At 36.2% G+C, this 21,756-nt stretch overlaps 1 protein-coding gene across 1 annotated transcript in view; it reads right to left on the reverse strand.

Annotated features, from left to right (window-relative positions):
• The window catches only part of HCN1 (hyperpolarization activated cyclic nucleotide gated potassium channel 1), a 202,374-nt gene that overhangs the window by 162,663 nt on the left and 17,955 nt on the right, over positions 1 to 21,756 (reverse strand). Inside the window, exon 2 of the mRNA XM_021381011.1 lies at positions 16,295 to 16,718. Within this exon, the coding sequence (XP_021236686.1) occupies positions 16,295 to 16,718 (424 nt within the window). The remainder of the gene's footprint in view (positions 1 to 16,294; positions 16,719 to 21,756) is intronic.

Here is a 21,756-nt window from a genome sequence, read left to right on the forward strand (position 1 = left end):
AAATTCATAGTATGAAGCAGCTTCAGGGAAATCCTGTGAGCTCCCCCACACTATTGTGTTTCCTAGAATCTTCTTCCTTCCTACAAACTTGGTCATAACTGCACCTTGAATATAGCAAATCACTAAATTCAAGATGTTGTGATGAAAAATGAATGTAGACAAAATAAAACTTTGCTTTGATGGAAAACTCTGAGAGCTTTTTCCGAAATAGTACATGGTGTATTAAATGTCCCCTCAGAAGTACAGGTTACTATATGTATCTGAAACTTGTCTTCTCTTTAAAATTTGATACAATCACTTTCAAAGCTATCTTCAAAATATTCCACATTGTGGGCCTGAAACCTAGAAGTCTGTCAAATGCTCCAAACGGATGACATAGGAAACAACAATGCTCCCCAGAAGAACTGAGTATTTCACATAAAAAAACTCTGGAATTTCTTTAAAGTGTGCTTAACAAAATAATAACAAACATACCAAAATAAGACACATCATGTTACACAACATGATTGCTGAAGGAAAAAAAAGTCAAAAGATATTTTTTTCCTAAGTAACTTGAGAAATAACATTTTTGAAACAGTATTTAATTGGAAAGCATTACAAAGTTCTTGGAGAAATATTAATAGAAAGAATAGGTGGAAGAGTCAAAATCTAATTGGCTAAAAAACACAGTAATCTCAAATCCACAGTAGATGGGGTGTTCATTTAACCCTGGACTTGGCATGGGCACAAGGAAGCAAGAACAGCAGGGCATCAGAAAGAGCTCATCTCCAACAGCTTAGTTAAGTTCTTAAAGACATGCTCCCTATCAGCTATAGAGATTGCTTCAGCCTCACTGATCTAACAGGAATAAACAGGATAAAAGGATATAGATGTGTGAATACTGCTGGATCAATGGCTTGCAATAGCTAATCCTCACTACAAGGGAAAATAACATCTGAGGGATCCCCTTTGGCCAGTGTAGATTCTCACCAACTCTTACTGGCAGTGTTCCTAAAACGCATTGAACATTGATAAATTTTAACTGTTGAAGAATCGTGCTGTAGCACCAGAGAAATCAATGACAACAATTAAATACAGGCATCAGATTATATTAGGTGTCATTCTGGATAGCTATCAACTATGTCAAGGTTATAAACCAATCTGCATTACCCTGAGAATGCCAAACCCCAACTGGTTTCCAATTTTAAAACTGCTGATTGTCTAGGAACTGGTTGAGACAGGACAATATAACCTTTTATCTTACAATATATGTAGGTGGCTTTTTTGAGATGTCAAGGGCACCACAGCAAACAAACAACTGTGAAGGACGGGGAATCTTCAGCTGTCTACCAATTTCAGAAATCTCAGATTTGGAAGTCCACTTTGAGTTAGCTCGTAATTCTTTCCTTCAAGGAAATAAGCAGAGATGTAGCACATCAGGAACCAAGAAAAGATGTCATTTTCGGGGAGCTGGGGGTATACAGGACTGACAAAATCACCTAGGGTCAGAAGAGAGGTCCCTCATCAGCTGGACTTGATTATCTTCTGTTATCTTCTATCTATTCTATGATTTTATGATCAGCGTAGGTCTGTTCCAAAGGAGCCATTTTGTTTTATCTGATAGAAACTGCATTTAAAACTGGACTCCAGTATAAAAAAAATTGTATAAAGTAAAAGAAATACTACCAGAGTGCACTATAAATTGTAATAATGACATCCAAAATAGAATCAGATTTCAAAGAACTGCATACAACATGATATGTCATGCGCTGTTCTGAAGGTGTGTAGATTTTACCTTAGCCTTTTGAATACAATACTTCACTTTTTGAGCCATTTTGCCTCAGTATTTGTTCTTATACTGAGACTTATAGTATAATTACCTATACTATACTTATACTATACTGATAGTGAATAGTTATCAGGGCAGCAGATCTGTTCAGTATTAGACTACTCATTATTTTTCTGTGATTACTGACAGTTTATCCCATTGCACTGTCATCTGGAGATAGATTAAGTCACCAAGCTCCTTCAGAGATATGATTTTCATGCTTTTTTCTTAAAACTTCACACTGAGAACTTAAGGAGAAAAGCCTTATTAAGATGTGCTTTTTTCATTAGTAAAATTTTTTTTTTCTACTTGCTATGGCTAGTTAAGAAAACTGAAAGTCTGATGATAGGCCAAATCATGTGAAGATTTTGATATGCTTCTACTTATTTAGGAGTTATTATAATTGATTTTGTTCTACCTACCCAGTAGTGCTCACCACCACCAACCGTGAGCAAATTAAATTTTCTCCACACATCTAAGAAATATATAGTAATTCTTCCAAAGCACATGAAGTATAATGTATAAAGCTGTATTTCAAGTACAAATACTTGATTGGCCATGGAAATCAATATGAAAAGCCAGAATCTGGCCTAAATCATTCTTTTTCTGCTTCTTTGGATATATTCTGAAAACATCTAAGGTAACAGAATGATAGCAGTATCACTGCAAGGCTCTGATACTATCTGAGAACTGGAAGAGACCATGCCAGTTACCTGCTTCACATTTTACTTAAAAATAAGAGCAACTTAAAAAAAAAAAAAAAAAAAAGAAAGATTAGATTAGTCTGTTTCAAATTTAAAAGAGCTTTTCAGTAGACATATCTACATTTTCGCTTGCAAACAAATGAAGCAGGTCACCAAGATAAATCTTGATTAGATTCAAGAGTTTCCAGTAATTTCAGTAATGTGGAAAGTTCTCCAATTTTCATCAGTGCAGTCTTACTGAACTTAGTTGAGATGAACAGACTGGAACACTGAATACAAAATACTATAAGACAAAAATAAATGAGCTTCGTCTTTTCATTCTCTCCAGCTCATATGCCTTAATTCTCCTAAACACAGGCAAGTTCTCAGTGCTAGTGGTGGCTAGGAGCTGGAGATCAGCTCTAGTAACCAACTCCAAGAACACCCCTCAGTTGCATATTTTGACATCTTGCCCTCCAGTGCTTAATGTGTGTCTGGGCTTCTTGCCCAGTTTTTGGGAAGAGATGGACAGTTCACATGGTGCTGCTTAGTATCGTAATGGGGAGCACAGAACTGCTGACATCAAGTTGATATTATGTCAGGGCTGCGGCAGTGCCCTTCCTGTGTGTGTCACGAGACACTCACTCCATATATACCCGTATAATCACCACATATACCTGTGATGCTCCAATGCTGTGCAAATGCCACATCTATTAGGCACTGCAGCCAGCACCATGAACAGGTTTTGGTTTGGCAAAGCAGCAAGCCAGCGTAGCCAACATCCCTGGCCAACCCTGCCACAAGCCCATCCCGCTGCCGGGGCAGAGGAATGCCATGCCTCCCACCTGCTTTCAAGACATCTGCAGATAATGCAGGGGGTTTTCTTGGGTTTGTTTCCCTTTGTAAAATAAGGCACAGACACTATAGTTAAAGATGTTTAATGAGGAATGAACTCGAGGTGACAACTCCATGTAGTTTAGGTTTTGTCTGGGGTGGCCTTACAAAATATCCAATTAAAATTTCTTAATTTGTTTAGTTAAAAAACTGTTTTTCTCTCTTTCATTTCAAACTGTAAAAAAAAAAGAAAGAAAGAAAGAAATACGAGTATCTTTTGGAATGCTTAATTGCAATAATCTAATTAAAAATCTTCATTAAAATCTCTTCTGTTTTGTATCTTCCGCTACAGGAATGGACTCAAAGCTACAAAGTCAGCAACAGTTTTTGCACCAGCTCTGACCTTTCGCCTCCACTGCCTGTGAGCACACAGTATTGGCTTTCTCTCTTCCCATAGTTGTTCCACAAAATAAATAAAAACGTGGGCGACCAAAAAGAAGCGGCAGAATAGATGTCTGAGAGCCTATTTCTTAGTGTGAAGAAAATGAACACCCGGAGGACACTCAAGTGCATCTGTAGCTCAATTTAAAAATAAACTGTGGTTTGATTAAATTTACTAATCAGAAATGTGAAGAAGTTAAAAAATACTTAATGGATTTGAATCTCTGTATTCCAAAATCATATTTCAAGCATAAAATATTCAGAAAAAAAGGAGAGAGTCGTGCCCTGAAACAGTATCTCTGCCTACTTTGCTAAGGAACTGAAATACTGCATAGTCAAAATTTTATACACAATTGGAAAAAAAAAAAAAAACAGGCTAAGGCCAGATGAAGGCTAATAAGTCTTCAGAATGTCTTGAGAGAAAACATCAGACATTATGATTTCCAGTGTAAATTCCCTCAGAGTCCTAAACTGTTTAAATTGACTAGAAATAGGTCTAAGTCATGATTTCTGTGAGGATTAGCCATTCTCTCCAAAAGAAAAATATGAAAATACAGCAAACCAAAAAAATATTTGCCCATAAAATTAATAAAACCACTATTTAACAGCTAAGGAGATGTTACATTGAATACACTTTGTCTTAGAATTCAGAGATACATTTTCTTGTGAGGTGCGAGGTGTCTGGTCTTACTTTGTTTTCATCAGAGTGATTCTCCCCAGTATTAGAGACAAGAGGGCAGTCAGACAACAAGCCAACGGTACTGAGCTTCCAGCCACAAACTGTGCAGCAGAGTCAATTCAGAAAAGTCTAGGTAACAGTCAGCCCTATCATTTCTACAGTTTTAACACTGCTTAGACTAAGAGATGGTACTCATGGGAAACATCACATCTGAGCTTTTGGTTCGGTTTTCCAGACAGCAGCAGCTAACAAAAATCACAAGGTATAGAAAAAAAAGTCATTTAGGGACATGAAGTTGCTTGCCCCTTCTCTCTCTAGATATTCTCTTTTTCCCCTTCCTCTCCTTTCACATAGATTTAGCATGCATCATGAGTAATACATTACTAGTTTTTAAAGTATATTTAGCACTGGAACACAGAGCTAGAGATGCAATGCTGCTCCAAAAAGCTTACTGTCAAAGATCAAAAAAGGAGAACTAAAGGAAAACAAAACTCCTTAAGCATGTGTAATAATCCTGAAAGTCAAGCATTAAATATCCAAGCCAGAGCTTTTTTATGATTTCATCAAAAAACATTTTACATCGGTGAAGAATTATTTTATACTGCTCAGATGACAATCTAATTCTAGGCTAAATTTTTCTAATTCTGAATTACATAATCATTACTTCTGAAGAGCATCATGATATACTTCACATCAGAGGAAAACTTCTTGAGAAACTGGAAGGAAAACCATAGGACCAGGCTCGTGGTACACTTGGAACTACAACTTTTAAAACTTTTAAACCAAGCAACTAATTTCTTATTGAGATAACTAAGGAAGGAGTACAAAATGTAGTTTTAGGCAATTGTTTATGCTGAATTATTTACGGTGAATTTCTGACTCAAATATTTAACCAGTCATTTTTCCTTGTCTGTTCAAAACCAAGAAAAACTGATTGACTAGATAAGGCACCTTAAGGTCGCTGTGAGGTCAAACAAGAAATCATTCACATGTCACTGCAGCAAGTGACATCAACAATTATGCTACTTTACTGCTACAATAATTTTCCAACTCTTAGTTCTAAATAGGCTGTTAAATAGTCACATGTAGCTTTAAAATTAACATGCAGCTGAAGAGTTTGTGTACTAAGCTGCATTTAACTACTCAGACCATGTTCACTTTAAACAAAAGATCCATACATATCTAAAAAGAGGGAGAGAGAATTTCCCAAAAGCACAATCCAAAGTTGTCCAATTGACTTTACTGCCCTTAAGAGTATTAGTAATTGGCTGAAGCAGACTGAATGCGAATTGCTGTGTCACAGGAAAACACCCCATATATCTGCTTTCAAATGCTACCAATTCAAATCATCTGGCTGAGGGAAAAGCAAATCACTTCCTCCACAAGTGTAAACTTATTCAATTGCTAAACAAAAGTTGATAAGAACTACTGAGTCAATATTAATTATTTTAATAAACAGAAAAACAGTAGAATTGAAACCTTCAACACTAAGGTTTTATTTTCACAAGCTTCCATGGGGATAATGATGGGAAGATTAAATAGAAAGGAAGAATGCATGTACAGTTCAACTAGAATTTTTTTTGAAATTATTTTGAAAATAAGCTTCATTGATTTGCTTTCATAAAAAAAAGTTTCAGTGTTACTAATTCTAACCATGCAAGGTATCTTTATAGTTTCATTTCCAGTGTCTGGCAGTTACTTTGCCAATTAAGAGCCCCAATAAACAGATTGAATTTTTTAAAAAACTGCTTTTAAAAGATCCATCAGAACACACATTCGTGATACCCAAACATTAACAGTGATACAAATAAAAATATACATAAGGCTAAGATGTGTATTCAGTTACTAAAAATGTCACATTATAAAAAGGACAAATAATACCACATTTATGATACACTAGATTGGTCAGGCCATCAACAAAATAAATGATGGTTTAAAGATTTATGTGATAGTTTAAAGTTTACATGATTAATACTGAAGGAAAGCCAGTGTTTGGCTTAGTTCACTGGAAAGTTTCTGTAAGAAAAGAGTGTCTCACCCTTGAGAAGATATATGAAATCCAACAAACCACTCAAGTGTTGATTACAGCAAGGTATGACTATTTAAGTTACTTGTCTATAGACAACAGCTTAAACTTTCTTGGCAATCAAAATAATGCAGCAATTCTAAAAGTTATTCCTCGCCCTTTGAAATCACATTTCAACTGTACATTTTTCCACTTTTCCTTGTTAAAAACATAGCCAACATCAAACTTACCATGACAGAAAACAATTTTCAGGTGAAATTCTCAGTCAGTTTTGCAACAGATGAAGTCAAATTCATGTTTCTGGTTGAAGAATTGATCAACTTAAGGACCACTACTACACATTTTTTCAATACCGTGCTTCAGAAATCCCACAGTAAGGCAGTGTTACAAACAGATTCATTCTGAATTATGCATGACACCATTCTCTCCAGTTTCAGATTCTGGCCATTAATCTTGTACGTCACCATCTTAAAGGTATGAAAAAAAGCATTAGCAAAGAGAAAAGACTTTGCTGTCATAATCCTTTGAATATGTTCAGCCAAGCAAGGTAAATTGTGCATGAAGAATTTATCTGGAGATAGAAAAACTGTAAATTGAACAGTTTTCTTTGGTTTTTGTTGAGAGGTATGTAGGCACTTTTAGGAACCCTCACACTTGGAGATTATTCACATGAATATGTGCATGCATAGTTGTTCAAGTTGCTTCAATATTTTCTCCCTTTTTTTTCTCCTTTTTTTTTTTTTTTTTTTTTTTTTTTTTTTTTTTTTTTTTTTTACAGTTTCATCTTTCCACTTTTCTACAGGCAGCATGGTGCCCAATGCTCTGGCAAGGTAACAGCTGTCCTATCACAATCAGCCACCCTTTCAGCTTTTTACAGACGGTTTCTCCCAGGCAGCCATGGATCCCATTACCCCAGCTTCTCAGCCGGTAGCACCCACGTGGGTGAAGAGAGGGATCTCCAGAGATGCATATCCACTCAACACCAAGATTGTAATAATACTCAGCACCTCCTGGAAGTAGTTCATGCCAGATCAGTAATGCTGCATACTGACTGTAAAGAAAGGCAGTGCAACTACAAAGTGCCGTATCAAGGTAAGCAGATGCACAGTTTGTTTTGCTGCTATTGGTTCTGAAAGCAAAGGAGCTGAAAAAAAGAGCTGTTTTGAGATAACAGTAAGAGGAAAAGACTATGAGCCTAGATGTATGGAAGGGCTATGTCAAAGTACATGTCTGGGTTAAAGAAGATGAAAGCAGTGAGGAAGAGAGCACGCTCTCCATGCAGGATTGTGTGAACAGCACAGCAGTTCAATTGCAGCTTTAATTCTTGCTCAGCAGCAAGGAGCACAGTGCTTTCAATCTCTGAATTAGGTTATTTGCTCATTCTTTTCAGGTTACAACTATATTTAAATCATACATTACACATATGGGATGTGAGATAATGTCATGGAATAAACTCGATGAAATTCAGGTTTCTTTCCATGAAATTTAGGCTAGAAATAACTCAGAATGTAACTTACAGTTGGAAAAGCAATATCTACACTGTCAACCCAGCTCCTCAGCAGTCTCTAAGTAGGTTTATACTGTTGCCTCTTTCTGCCTAAGTGGTTAATTTAGACCACTTTAGCTTTCTAAAGTAGAATCCTGCTCCTAATTAACTATTAAACTCTTATTCCATTGTCCTCAGTGAGAGTCAGCAACTTCTCAAACAAGTAGCATCCTAAGTATTTTATTGAGTTAGAAGGTAGTTAAATTTGATCAAAATCAGAACATGATTCTCAGCCTACTGATAGGTGGTGCATTGGTATTATTTCCCTGCTCTTATTTGACAAAGTGCCCAGATAAATTAAGGAGCACGACATGAGTGAGGAAGGGTGATGAGGCAGGCTGGTCTGCCCAGTCTCATTTTTCTGCCTCTGAGACTTGAGACAACTGAGGTAATGCCATCCGAAAAATCCACATTAATTAAAGCCTGCAGTTTCACAAACACAGTGTTCTACACAGAGAGAGGAACATATTGGTGGGTTGGTTTTATTTTATTGCTTTTTTAATTTCTTCTTTAATTTAAAAAGATGTTCACAGCAACCAACAACTTTCCCCATGAAGTAAATGACAAAACTGTATCAACTTTAAACTTATATAGCCTACCCTTTAATACATGATTACTTAAGAAGTTAAATGCTTCTTGAAGCCAAATGTTACGAAAAAGTTAAAATTGTTCACACCCAGCTTCTGACCATCAGCTTTTATTTTTCCAGTATAATTTCCTCCTCAACTTTCAATTAGTAATTATTAGCAATGTAAAGACATCTTGTTGCATTCTTTAAAAAAAAAAAAAATTGCCTTGTAAAAATTTATTTGAACAGTAAGTCTACTTCAGAAAGCATTAAGTGGTGACAGTGTATCCCTAGCAATATCTAAAACAGCTACATGAAGAGAAAATGAAGACAAACTAAACTTGGGTGCAAATTTAAAATCTGTCAATATTTTGCAAGCAAAAACAGAAAGAAAAGATCCTATAAGACTACCAGCAACAGGTCTGTTACTATACAAGGCATTATTTTCCAGCATCTCAGTTCAGGGAGATTTATTTAAGATGAACTGTGGTTCATCTCCTAGGGAAAACTGGGAGTGCACAATTACTATCTCAGTGTACTTACACACAAAAGGCACTTGCTGGCACAATGGGGTAAAAAGATGAAAAGAAAAGCTTTACATTCATAACAATTCCTATTTAGTCTGTAGGAAGAAAGATTATTTTTCTTTGGAAGTTATTATGACTAAATTGCAAAGTACAAAATTAAAGAACAGAATACTATGTCTTGCTTGCATTTCACTAATTGCCTGCTCTAAAAATCTGATATTCTTTTTTGGCAGCTACTATTCTATTATTAGGAGAGGATGGATCATAATGTCTCCTAATTGTCGCTATCAGTTACATGTGTTTTCCTACTGTTGTACAGAATTTAAAAGAGTGAACAAATAAAAACTTCAGTGTGTTCTATCACCTACATCAGTGACAGTTCATGCACATATACTTTAGCTGCACTGATATCTACTTTTCCCAAATAATTTTCATTGAAATACATAAAAAAGCATTGCAGAAATGAGCACACTATACTCACCTACTGTTAAAACTTTGATAATTTATATAAACACTAAGGTTTTTAGGAAATGATCTCCAATACATTTTCCTGTTTGGAACACTACCAATTCAGTAAAGATTGTATTAGGTGCCCTGTTTAACAAAACACATAGAACGGGCTTGTACATTATGTGACAGAGAAGAGAAATTGTTATTTAATAGCACTCAGACTTGTATATCTATACATCATGAGACTGACTTTTGCTGTTATGAAAATGTTTCAACCCATATTCTTCCTCAGTATATCATGCTTTATTTCAGAATCTATGTATTATTTGTACAAGTTCTCTATCATTTCAGTTCTACACATGTAAGCAAATGACACTTAGTAAACTAGAATTAGACAATCAATAGCTTCAACTGCTTTTATTCTCTCTAAATTTAAGTGAGGAGAGAAAAAGGCTAGCAGGCAGGGTTCTGGCTCTGCAGGATCAGTGCCTACAGATAAAATACCTCACTCTCAATCGCTGTCAGGGACAGACTATCCATTACGCAACATCCCAATCAAATTCTGGAGGAATACCAGCACCGCGAGTCCTACCCATAACGACCTGACAGCCAGCACAACTCACAGGCACAAAAAGAGTGTGTTCCCCTATGGAACTGGGGTGGTCATCCTTTGCTGCATGCTACTTGATTATCTTGTACATCTTGATCATCTGCTTCAAGTAGAAACTCTGTAATAACCCAGTGCTGAGTAAGTGCCATCATCAGGTTCACATCCAAATGGAAAATATTGAAATGTTCCTATCAAATGCAGGAGGGGAACACGAAAGTTTTCTGCATGCTAAAAATCCAAAAAAAGACATTCACGCCATGCAACTGAAGTAGCTTATCAAACCCACCAGAACAGAATACTTGCTGTTGTCACATTATAAGAAAAGGACAAACGCACTTCAGAATGGGACAGCCTTCGGTTGAAAACCACCATTAAGCTTCTCAAATGCCATCCTTCTCAACGTCTGGGACCTCTCCATCAGACCATGCAACTCCACATGGATAACAGAAGCAGCCGTCTGATATGGATAGGCCTCTGTGCTATGATGAACCTATAGAGATGATCTACTACCATAGCTATGTTGAGCATGGAACACTTTTAGACTGCATAATTCACATCACAAGCAAATAGCATGTTTTTTTCCTGCCTAGATTATGTAAGAAGTGAAGGATGTCAGCATGTGTCAAGTACACATGACAACACCTTCACCTGGTAAAGACAACTTTAGAACAGGATTACAAATCAGGTGTCTTGAGACACAGCACAGCAAAAAATGGAAGTCGTCTGTGTGAGATCCATACATGAGATCAAATATCTGCTCACTGAACAACATTATGGACAACAACATTAATGACTCACCCTGGTTTGCATAGTTACGCAGTGCTAAACACAAGTTCACTCATTTGTGTGTATTAGGTATGCAGCATTTTCCAAGCACAACTTTCCAAAGAAAGAAAGCAAAACTTGATTTTCAGTTTCCTACAGTTGAAATTGGCAGAAAATAGGAATTTTCTATTTCAATCTTCTCAACGATAAGAAAGCCAAAGAAATCATTGCAGACAATTTTTTGCAAAATTTCAGAGGCTTTGTGACTGCCAGTAAGAGAAGGTAGGCTCTCCTACTCCTACTATGTCTTCTTTCCCTCTGAAGTTATTTAACTGTATTTTCTCCCTGTAACTCCTATGAGCTAGACGACTCAGGTTTGATCAATGCATCTGTAATAGGCAATAAACAAGTATGCTCTACTTTACATCAATTTATTTTTTAACATGAACTGTACTGGTGTCCTTTTTTGCAGTATGACACTACATGATATAACTTAACAGGATCTTGAGAATGTAGTTTAAATTATTGCCACGGAGGAGAGGAATTAAAACTGAATGAAGAGAAAGCAAAAATATTATGTCAGCTCCCATTTCCATTATTTAAAACAAATAACACTGCACAACACCATCAATAAAAAGAACGCATGTTTTGTAGACACAGTCCTCTCTTCACTGTGTCTTCTTTCTGAGGACACAGAAAAATGAATAATGCCAGAAGTAAAGATATGTGTACATGTTTTTATCCAGCACTACCAAGTACCCACCTAAGTTACCATCTCTCTGTGTCACACTGTATCCTAATCAGTGATCAAAAGGAGATACAATAAATCTTGACTTCTCAGAAGGCTGTAAGGGAATGAAGAGGTTTGTCTTTATAAAGGGAGTGATGTATACCTACCACAGAAATTGCATGCTGTTCAAGTACGAGTGCTCTTCTGTCATCCAGGTACCACAAGCATGTTTTGCAGCATGTTTTTTAGGTAGTGATCAACAGCTTAACATCATATATAGTTATATATTTCTGTATGGTTATTAACAAGCAGAACAAGGAGGGGACACCTAGTGGTCATCAAAGACAATTAGGATTGTGTAACGTGGAAGCAACAGTTTAAATTGTTAATACAGAACTTGATTTGGCAAAGTACTTCCATATTTACTTAATTTTTAAGCACTCTGGTGAGGCTTAGAATTCAAGGAAGCTTTTATTTATGAGATTTGATAGCTCTGTATTATTGTGATTATTAAAAATAATACAGTAAAAAGTAAAGTAAGACGCTTTGTGTGATATGCTCAGAAATCCAGGGAATAAGTTTCATCTAAGACTTGAGCTTTAGCAAAGCAAGAATGCCTATCAATTCTTCTGTACATTCATTAACCTTGAAAAGGTTAGCCAAACTGAGAACCAGATTTCAGTACAAGTCAAGTCAAAATAAAACATGATGCAATTTAAAATTACTATACATTTTCATGGATGAATGTTTGCAAAACCTAGCATTATACGCAAATCTCACTATAAGCAATCTGTCACATTAAAATCTGTTCTAATCCTAAAGAATCAGGCATCTCAGAATGAAATATTTATAGAACATTTTTAGGAGTATGAATTTTATTTACTGGTACTTCTACTAGGTCTTCTCCTGTGATTAGAATAGCTTTAAGCAAGTCTGTTTTTAAGGAGCTTCTGGAGAAAATTGGTCCTTGAAAGAATCTGTAAATTCCTGTCATAGGTAAATTTAAAGCAGTATACCATTTGACAACTTTTAATTGAAACTCAGAGGAAACAGTGTATTCATTCTTAATTCTGAATATCTTTTAATTGTTCAGTTACCTGTGAGCATTGGTAACTAAACATAACTTACAAGTTGAATGCACATCTGTGTAAGATGTTAGGAGTTTAAACAAATCAGTCTCAATACTTTTAGAATTATTTTCCAAAAAAGATTTATGTATGTCACCACTCAATAATTATTCTATTTCAATGACGTACTTTTTTATATCTTTGTTTTTAAGTTATCCACTGTCTAGTCCTCTGCATATTCAATTCTTGATCATGTCAGGAATATGATACAGGTTTTGTCACACTGGATTATCTGAATATAGTAAAGTTAAAGGAAATATATATTAGATCATGTAATTCATGTCTGGATTTTGTTTTTCCAGCATTTTTTTTCTTTGTTTGTTTAGTTAGGATTTTTTGTTTGCTTTGCTTTGGAACCAAAGCAAAAAAAACAAAAACAAAACAAAACAAAAAAAGCAAAAAACAAACAGAAACCACTGCAAAAGTGATTTCTGCAATTGGCAATTTAAACAACTATTTTCCCTAAATGTCATATTACATAATTTCATTTAAATAAATATATTTTTGTTAGCTCTTTGTTAACATCTGGGTTGTTAAGAGACTGGTATATTAGATCCTGTAGTTGAAAAACGGTTTTAGAACAATATGGGTTTGCAAATTCAACATGTCCCCCATACTTCATTTAACTGTTTCTTCTAATTTTCATGGAGTCATTTGTTCAGGTAAACTATTCACAGCAGACCAACGTATCAATCCATTCATGTCTATTAGGACCAGAGCTCTATTACTTTTTAGCAGTTAAGGAGAAAGCTTCTGCAGTGCATACACTATTTACCTCGATGCAGCTGATAGTAGCTTCGTACCAATTTAATTGATTTAAATAATGTGGAAAGAAAGAAAAGCAACCATGTTTCACTAATGTCTTACAAAAATCTCTAACATTTTTGCCTACTCCTCTTAGAATTTAGGATACAAACCAACTGAATATAACGTATGTGATAATTAAAAAATGAAAAGCTCTAATTTCAATCTATCTTTACTATTTATGGTCATACAAATACCTCAGTGGGATAGCAGTAGTGTTATACAACCTGGCTTGTTCATTTATCAGTTTTCCAGGAAGTCTGTGCTTCACAATTTATGAAGAATGAGTTTGCTGTCTGTCTTCTTGGTATTTTTGACGTAATGCTCATTATTTTGTATACAAATACATATTATTTTAAACTTAATTTCATCACATTGAAAACCAACATGTCAGCCCAGAAGCGACAAATATTCAATCCATTTAAATACATATAAACAGGCTCCAGCTCCATGCTATAAAAATTAAGTTAGGTGCTCACTGTACTACACAATACAGAAGAGATTAATAGAGATTAATACCACCAGCGAAGATCTCGTTGACTGTGACTGCCGCTGTGTGATCATCTAACTATCATTTCCTAATTAAGCTAAGTTTTACTATCCATTTTTGCTGTTTTAAAACTTTATAATGCTGCAACATTCCATTTCTCCAAAGTTGTCCTGGATCACTATTCAGTACAGTTTTACACTCTCCATTCAAAGTAATAATTAACTATTGTGATAACAAATGCCAAACACAAAAATCCATATGACTACCTTGACTTCAGATATGTATAAGATGCTAGAGAAAAGAGGTTTGTTTTATTTTAATTTGCCTAATTGTCATTTAGGGATTTATCAGAATCTGGTTCAGCCTACATTCCTCTCAAGGTACCTGCACACTCTCCCTGCCACTAGAAGTCCTTCTTCAAAGCAGCCATGGAGTCCATTGCTGCTTCCCTGCAGTTTCAAACCCAGAAACAATAATACTTCTGATCCCTTTCCACCTTCCTGAGAACAATCAGCAAGCATTATAATGTGTTACCAAACACAAAAAGATGGACTTCACTCATTTTTAATAAATGCCAGCGTTGCTTAAGTATTACTAAGGGAATCAAAGATTAAGTTACAATCAAGCACCTCAGGGGAAATAGCAGCTGTGAACTATACATTACAACAGCAAAACACCAGGCATTGCTAGGCAGGATCAGATCTTCCGGTCAATTCTAGTCCCAGTCAGCTCTAGATTCAAATATTTCTGATTTAGAATACCTGATTTATCATTGGTAGCAGAGAAAAAAAGGGGGAAAAACGTATTCATTTCTCTTCTTAGTAGGGATTTATAGTGGCAAGCTATTAAGCTGGCAGAATATAATGTCACTGAACGTGTTTCAGAAGGTTGTCCCTCTGTAAAGCACAGACGAGACAAAAGCACAGCTTTATGGTAGAACTACAAGATATGCTTAATCATTTGCCTTAGTTAAATTGAGTACAAAACTGCAGTGCTCCATTTCTGTATCAAAAATATAGATACACTGCATTACATAGAGGCAAAGTAGTAGAATTTACAAAACACACTAATAAAAATAATTATGTATTTCAGGTTTTTGAGAAACAGCTATAAATTTGTTACACATTTGATACTTAGTGTCATTCAGCATCATGCTGTTTTTAATATGATCTGACTTTATTTGTGAGGTGGCTTCACAGTGAGGTTTCTGCTAAACCAGAAAGTAAACATAATACATTAAAACTGAGTATTTAGCAGGAAAAAAAAACACAGAAATGGTAGAAAACCATTCTCCAGTATTCATTTAATTAACTAACTGTTCACTTAAATAAATAAATGCACGATTTTTTTTTCATAGCATTTCAGTGAAAATACAAAATAATTCTCATTGCACTTGCTGCAAAAAAAAAAAAAAAAAAGATATAGAAAACAGCAGTTATTTTTCCTATGTTTTTAGCACTTCCTTTTAAAACATATTATGATATTTAAAACTGCAGAGATGGGGACAGGCAAGAAATGAAATGCCTGAATCATGGTAGTATGTGCCAAAGATTTAAATGCTTCCTAGCTATAAGCAAGCCAAATTAGGGAATGCCATAATTTTCTGTAAATGTCACCAAGCCAAACTGGCAGGCAGCATAAGGTCACATCTACAAATAGTGGAGTTGACAGTTTAGAAGGAAATGACTCAAAATTTGAACTACCCATTTTTATAAAGAAGGTCAGTATTCAATTTATTCAGCCTCCATACAGCCTTGAAACAATGAATGTTCTAGGAAATCTACTCAATTAAAAGTAGTTTCAATTTCTCCTGTCACTATATGTATATACATATACACATACATATAAAGTTCCCTAGTTCTCTGTGATTGAAAGAGTATTTATTTCTTAATTCTAAATGCTAGTCACCAAAATCAAGGACAGTTTTAGGTGGCTGCTAAAATTTCTGATGTAGGAGTTTGTCCATCCTCACTGTTCCGACAATCCTACACACACTTTATTTCTGTGGTTAGCAGACAGAAGACCATTACTGCTCTGTGCTTTCTTCCAAAAGGGCTTTTCTAGTAGCACGTCTCTGTAGCTATGCCAACTGGTGAGTAAAAGCCCATTATTCTAGTCTGGGTCTTGAGTAGCTCTTCAGAGGTACTTGACCAGACTTTTACAGGAATAAAGGCAAACAATGCTATAATAGTATATATGTCTCTTACCTCTTCCCACTGGTGTATGTATCTAATCAGTCTTGAAAGGCGTAATAAGCGTAACAGGCTGAGGATTTTTGTAAATCTCACGATACGAAGTGCTCTTGCTGTCTTGTAAACCTCCGAGTCCATTCCTTTTTCTACAATGAGAAAGATATAATCCACTGGTATTGATGAGATGAAGTCAACCACAAACCAGCTTTTTAAGTAATTCATCTTAATGACTTTAGGGTCCAGTATTATTTCAGAGCTGTCTTCATTAACAGTCCCAGTTCTGAAATTCATTATCAAGTCCAACAGAAAAACAGTGTCTGATGCCACATTGAAAATAATCCATGGTGTTGTTGTTTGCTCTGTGAAGAATGTGATTCCAACTGGTATAATGACAAGGTTTCCAACCATCATGATGAGCATGATTAAATCCCAGTAAAATCTGAAAAAAATGAAAGAAACAGAATGGTTGATGCAATGTAGCATAACTTGCTTAGAAAAATGATCTCTATCACACTGCTCACTTCCCTTCAACTACGTGTTTGGTTCCATACAGATTAATTACAATATTGAAATATGGTGTTAGTTTTGCCCAAATGCATTAGTATTTTAGGTTAGCATTTAAATTAGGTTAGCAATTATACTATGCTTTCATATAGAGATTAAACGTATATAAGGCTGCTTGAACATTTTGTTAATGCTAGAAGAACTCCTGATTCTGACATAACTTTAACTCCTTCTATATATGCACAGTCAGTAGAATAGTAATTATTACATTTCATTAACTGCCTTACTTCTCAAGAATATGTATCTACAATAAAGCCAATACTGTGCTAATCATTCAATGGTATATCTGAAAGGGATGCATGTGTGGCACCCAGCAGAATTATCACAGAATCATAGAAACACAGAATCCTTAGAGTTGGAAGGAACCTTTAAAGGTCATCTAGCCCAACTCCCCTGCAAAGAACAGGCATACCTACAGCTACATCAGGTTGCCCAGGGCCTTATTCAGCCTTGCCTTGAAAGTCTCCAGGGATGAGGCATCTGCCACGTCTCTGGGCAACCTGCTTCTGTGTCTCACCACCCTCACTGTTAAAGACAGTTTCCTTACATCTAACCTCAGTCTATTCTCTTTAAACTTGAAGCCATTTCTCCTTGTTCTGTCACCACAGACTCTGCTAAAGAGTCTGTCCCTTTCTTTCCTGTAGCTGCCCTTTAGATATTGAAAGGCTGCTATCAGGTCACCTCACAGCCTTCTTGTCTCCAGGCTGAACAGCCCTGGCTCTCTCAGCCTGTCCTCATAGGAGAGGTGTTCCACCCCTTGGATCATTTTTGTGGCCCTCCTCTGGATGCGCTCCAACAGCTCCATGTCTCTCCTGTACTGAGGACTCCACATCTGGACGCAGTACTCCCGGTGAGGCCTCACCAGTGCAGAGCAGAGGGGCAGGATCACCTCCCTCACCCTGCTGGCCATGCATCTTTTGATGCAGCCCAGAATACAAATGGCTTTCTGGGCTGCAAGGGCACATTGCTGGCTCATGTCCAGCTTCCCATCTACCAGTAACCCCAAGTCTTTTTCAGCAGGGCTGCCTCAACCCTTTCATCCCCCAATATGTATTGGTAGTAAGGGTTGCCTTGACCCTGGTGCAAGACCTTGCACTGGGATTTATTGAACCTCAGGAGGTTCACCTGGGCTCACTGCTCAAGCCTGTCTAGGTCCCTCTGGATGGCCTCCCGTAACTGTGGTGAGTCAACTGCACTCCACAGCTTGGTGTCATCAGCAAACTTGCTGAGGGTGCACTCAACCCCACTGTCAATGTCACTGATGAAGATATTAAAGAGTATCAGTCCCGGCACTGACCCCTGTGGGACACCACTCATCACTGATTTCCATCCAGAAACTGAGCCATTGACCACCACTCTCTGGACTTGATCCTGCATGCTTCTCCAGTCTCCCACTGAAACTTGTTCGTAACGTGTTTGTAGAAGTAAAACTGGCACCAAGTGCCAATCACATGTGCCTTAGCAATGCAGTATCGTATTTTTTATGGTTTCTGTCCAAATGGAAGCCCAAATTTCTAACTTATAACATATTAAATGTAAGTACCTACTTGCAAAGGTAATCATACCATTACAGTGCTGGAATAAAATCACAGGAAAAGAAAGAAATCACAGAAGCCAGAAATAGAAACCAGTATTAGACAACATCAAAACTTTCATCCACTTTTATAATCTGAACTGAACTTCCACACATTTTAACAACCTGAGAGATTACTTTATTTCATAGCTAGCTGAGAAGTCTGAATAATAAGTTGCAACTTCCACTGCATAAAATGGATATTGCATTTCACTATTTTGTTCCAGAATCATCTAAATGCTCCTCTCTGAATGCTTACAGTGTTCAATACAGATGGTAAAAAGTCAGACTCGTATATTTATTATCCACTATAGAAATAGAGACTAAACCTGCCTATTATGAGGAATATACATCCATTCTGATGGAAGATTTCAATGGATAGTAATATATATCCAACAGATTTCAAGAAAATTATGCTTAACTTCTGAATGTTAGATTGTTAAATAAAGTTATTCTTGATAAATATAAGAACAGAAACTGAACCTGTAAAAGCTTTAAACTCTTGTCTCATTTGAGAACAGAAATAACTTCATAGTTTTACACTCAGCAGTTGGTGGGATTACATGACCTCCCACAGAGTCCTCCCAATCTACACTATTCTGTTATCCTATGACTTTCATGCATTTCCATGCATGGTATCAGTACCTCTATGTTTCCAGAATAACCCCATAAGAATCACTGATGTCTTATTCACTAGGAGAGATAGTGCATAACTACATGCACTCAACCTTAGAAGTAAGCAAAGGCAGAAGTTCAGCTAAATGACCTGGAAAGGCACAGAAATCAGCCCGCATCAGTTACTAGTGTTCGCACTGGGCTTTCTAGAAGAGCAGAGTGGGAATGGCTTCTCCAGGACCTGACCAGGCCATCAGATGCAGTGGGTTCTGAGTGGCAGACTGGCCACCAGCATAGCATTCAGCACAGCCTTGCAGGTAACTTCCATTATGTTAGCACAAACCACCTCACATGCTACTGATACTCCCATCATGGCCAAAGTCCATGGCAATTAAAAATAATTATATAAGTTTAATTGGAGACCAAATGTTTCAGAATCACAAGTTCATTTTTTTTCTAAACTTGCATGCACCATACATCTTCTATTAGATTCCAGAGACGTTCTCAAAATGATCTGGATTTATAAATTCCCTTTGTTTCTAGCTTAATGCAGAAAATACTTCTTGGTTCACAAACAGCTGATCTAAGAATACAAAATAATTAACTGTAACTGTGAAGCACAGTAAAAGGAGAGTGACATAAGAATTCCTAATTTTTTATTCCAAGGTAAGCCTTCAGAGATTAGTCTTGACTAGCAATTGAGTCAAAATTCCTTTAACTGATACACAGAGAAGCTGCATAAAATAGACTTTACTTGTAAAGTGTGTGCCACAATGAGATTTCTGTCTTACACGTTTTCGGTCTTTCAACAAACGTGAAGACTAATTGCTATAAAAGTATTTGTGCTTAACGCTTACAGCACTTGCCATACCTCTGCACTGGCAAAAGTTTCCAAATATATTTCCTAGTTTCTTTAATTCATAGAGTAGGGTTATTGCTGTACTGCATGCCTTTTCAGTAAACTAAAAATACGATAAAGAAGGAACCACAAATTTATATATTACTGTTACTATGCTGACAGGTACAAATACCACAAGCTTTCAACCAAAATACTTCACAAAGCATTTTTGAGGAACAGAATTCTCTAAGGAATCCTGAAAATGAATGGGAAATAGCAAAAAAAAATCACAAGAGATGTACACGTATCTGTGGCTCATACCTAAACAAATTATTCCTGGATTTTAGATCTCTTAAGCCCAGCCAGCAGGGTGTTATGTAGTTACATAACTAAGGCTAACCAAAGCTACATAAAAAAACAGCTACCTGGCCAAAATAAAATCTAATACTGAATCAGCTGATTTTATCCTACAATAATCCAGTTTAACAGTCATTATCCACCTTGATTATGCAAAACACAGGTGCTCCTGAGTCTGAATGTCAGCAAAAATTATGGTCAAGTTAGGGCTTCAGTAACAACATCTAATGCTAAGGACTATGAGATTGCATCAGTTTTGCATTTTGATTTTTAGTGCACAATGTAATATAATCTGCTAGGTAGCTAGAAAAAGTCTTACTACTGTACAATTCATTTTTCATTCAGAAGTGAATAATATGCTACTTTCTTGGCTCCACTATACAATACTTTTCTCTCAGGTGAGAAAAACTAGATGCCAGTCACTGTATTGCCCTCAGTGATCTGTGCAGAGAAAGTAATACAAAGCTTTCCTTGCCCAGTACTTCAGAACGTCCTACTATTCACGTAACCAAGAGCCTGCTAAAAAGCTTTCTGAGGCAGTGCAAGGAGTTGCTGTTGAGACAAAGAGGTAACCCTCTGTTTTAAGCTACTTCTTTTTTTTTAATTATTCCTCCCACCCCCATAGGGGTAGTTATAGATTTTAAAAGCTTACAACCTCAAAGTTCCAGATTTATATAAATTGCTCTGAAATGTTTACAAAAAGCAAGGGAGTGGTAAGTCTGTGACACAAACTTGTTGAGAATTGGCAAAAAATAGGAGCCTGGTGTAACAAGCATTCTGAGGACACAGTAAGAAGCAAACTACCTTAGCAAACAGTGACAGAGTTTACTATTCCTGCAATGAGGAATGAGTACAGATACTGCTAATTGCCATTAGTTAAAACCACAGAGACCAGACTGAATCATTTGAAATGCTTCTCAGTGTTTTAATATCTCTAGGTGAAAAAAAACCTTTAAATGTTAAAACAATATAAAAAGACAGTTTTATAAATTTTCTACTAATTTTAAGGAACCACTTTACACAGAAAAACACCCCACGGTTACTTTAAAATTGTCAAGTAAAATTATTTTGAATTTAGCAATCTTTTTAGTGATCTTTTCACTCATAATTTATCTACTATAATTTCCAAACTCACTGATTACCAAGTGCTTTCTACATTTCTGGAACACGCTGAAGCTTTGGTAGTTTATTTATTGCTACTGGTTATCCAGAATAGGACAAAGAGTCTGTTTAAAATGTGACTACCCAAGAAGTGATAAAGAACTATTTAGTATTAATTAATCAACATTTGTACTAATCTCAGTAATGTAAGGCACTATAAATTCTAGCACTTTGTTTTCCACTTCATATATCCCATCCAGAGAAAGCTGGGTTTTAAAGAACTTCAGCTCTGAAGTAGTTAATTTGCTGCATAACTTGCTGTATTTACAACACTGTAAGAGGTCAGTGAGATTTGCTTTTCCTATTATTTTCAGGCTGCTGTCCATTGGCAGTCCCAGTGTCCTTAAATCTGCCTATTTTGATATATGA

The sequence above is a fragment of the Numida meleagris genome, chromosome Z (assembly GCF_002078875.1).
Source record: "Numida meleagris isolate 19003 breed g44 Domestic line chromosome Z, NumMel1.0, whole genome shotgun sequence".
Classification (NCBI taxonomy): domain Eukaryota; kingdom Metazoa; phylum Chordata; class Aves; order Galliformes; family Numididae; genus Numida; species Numida meleagris.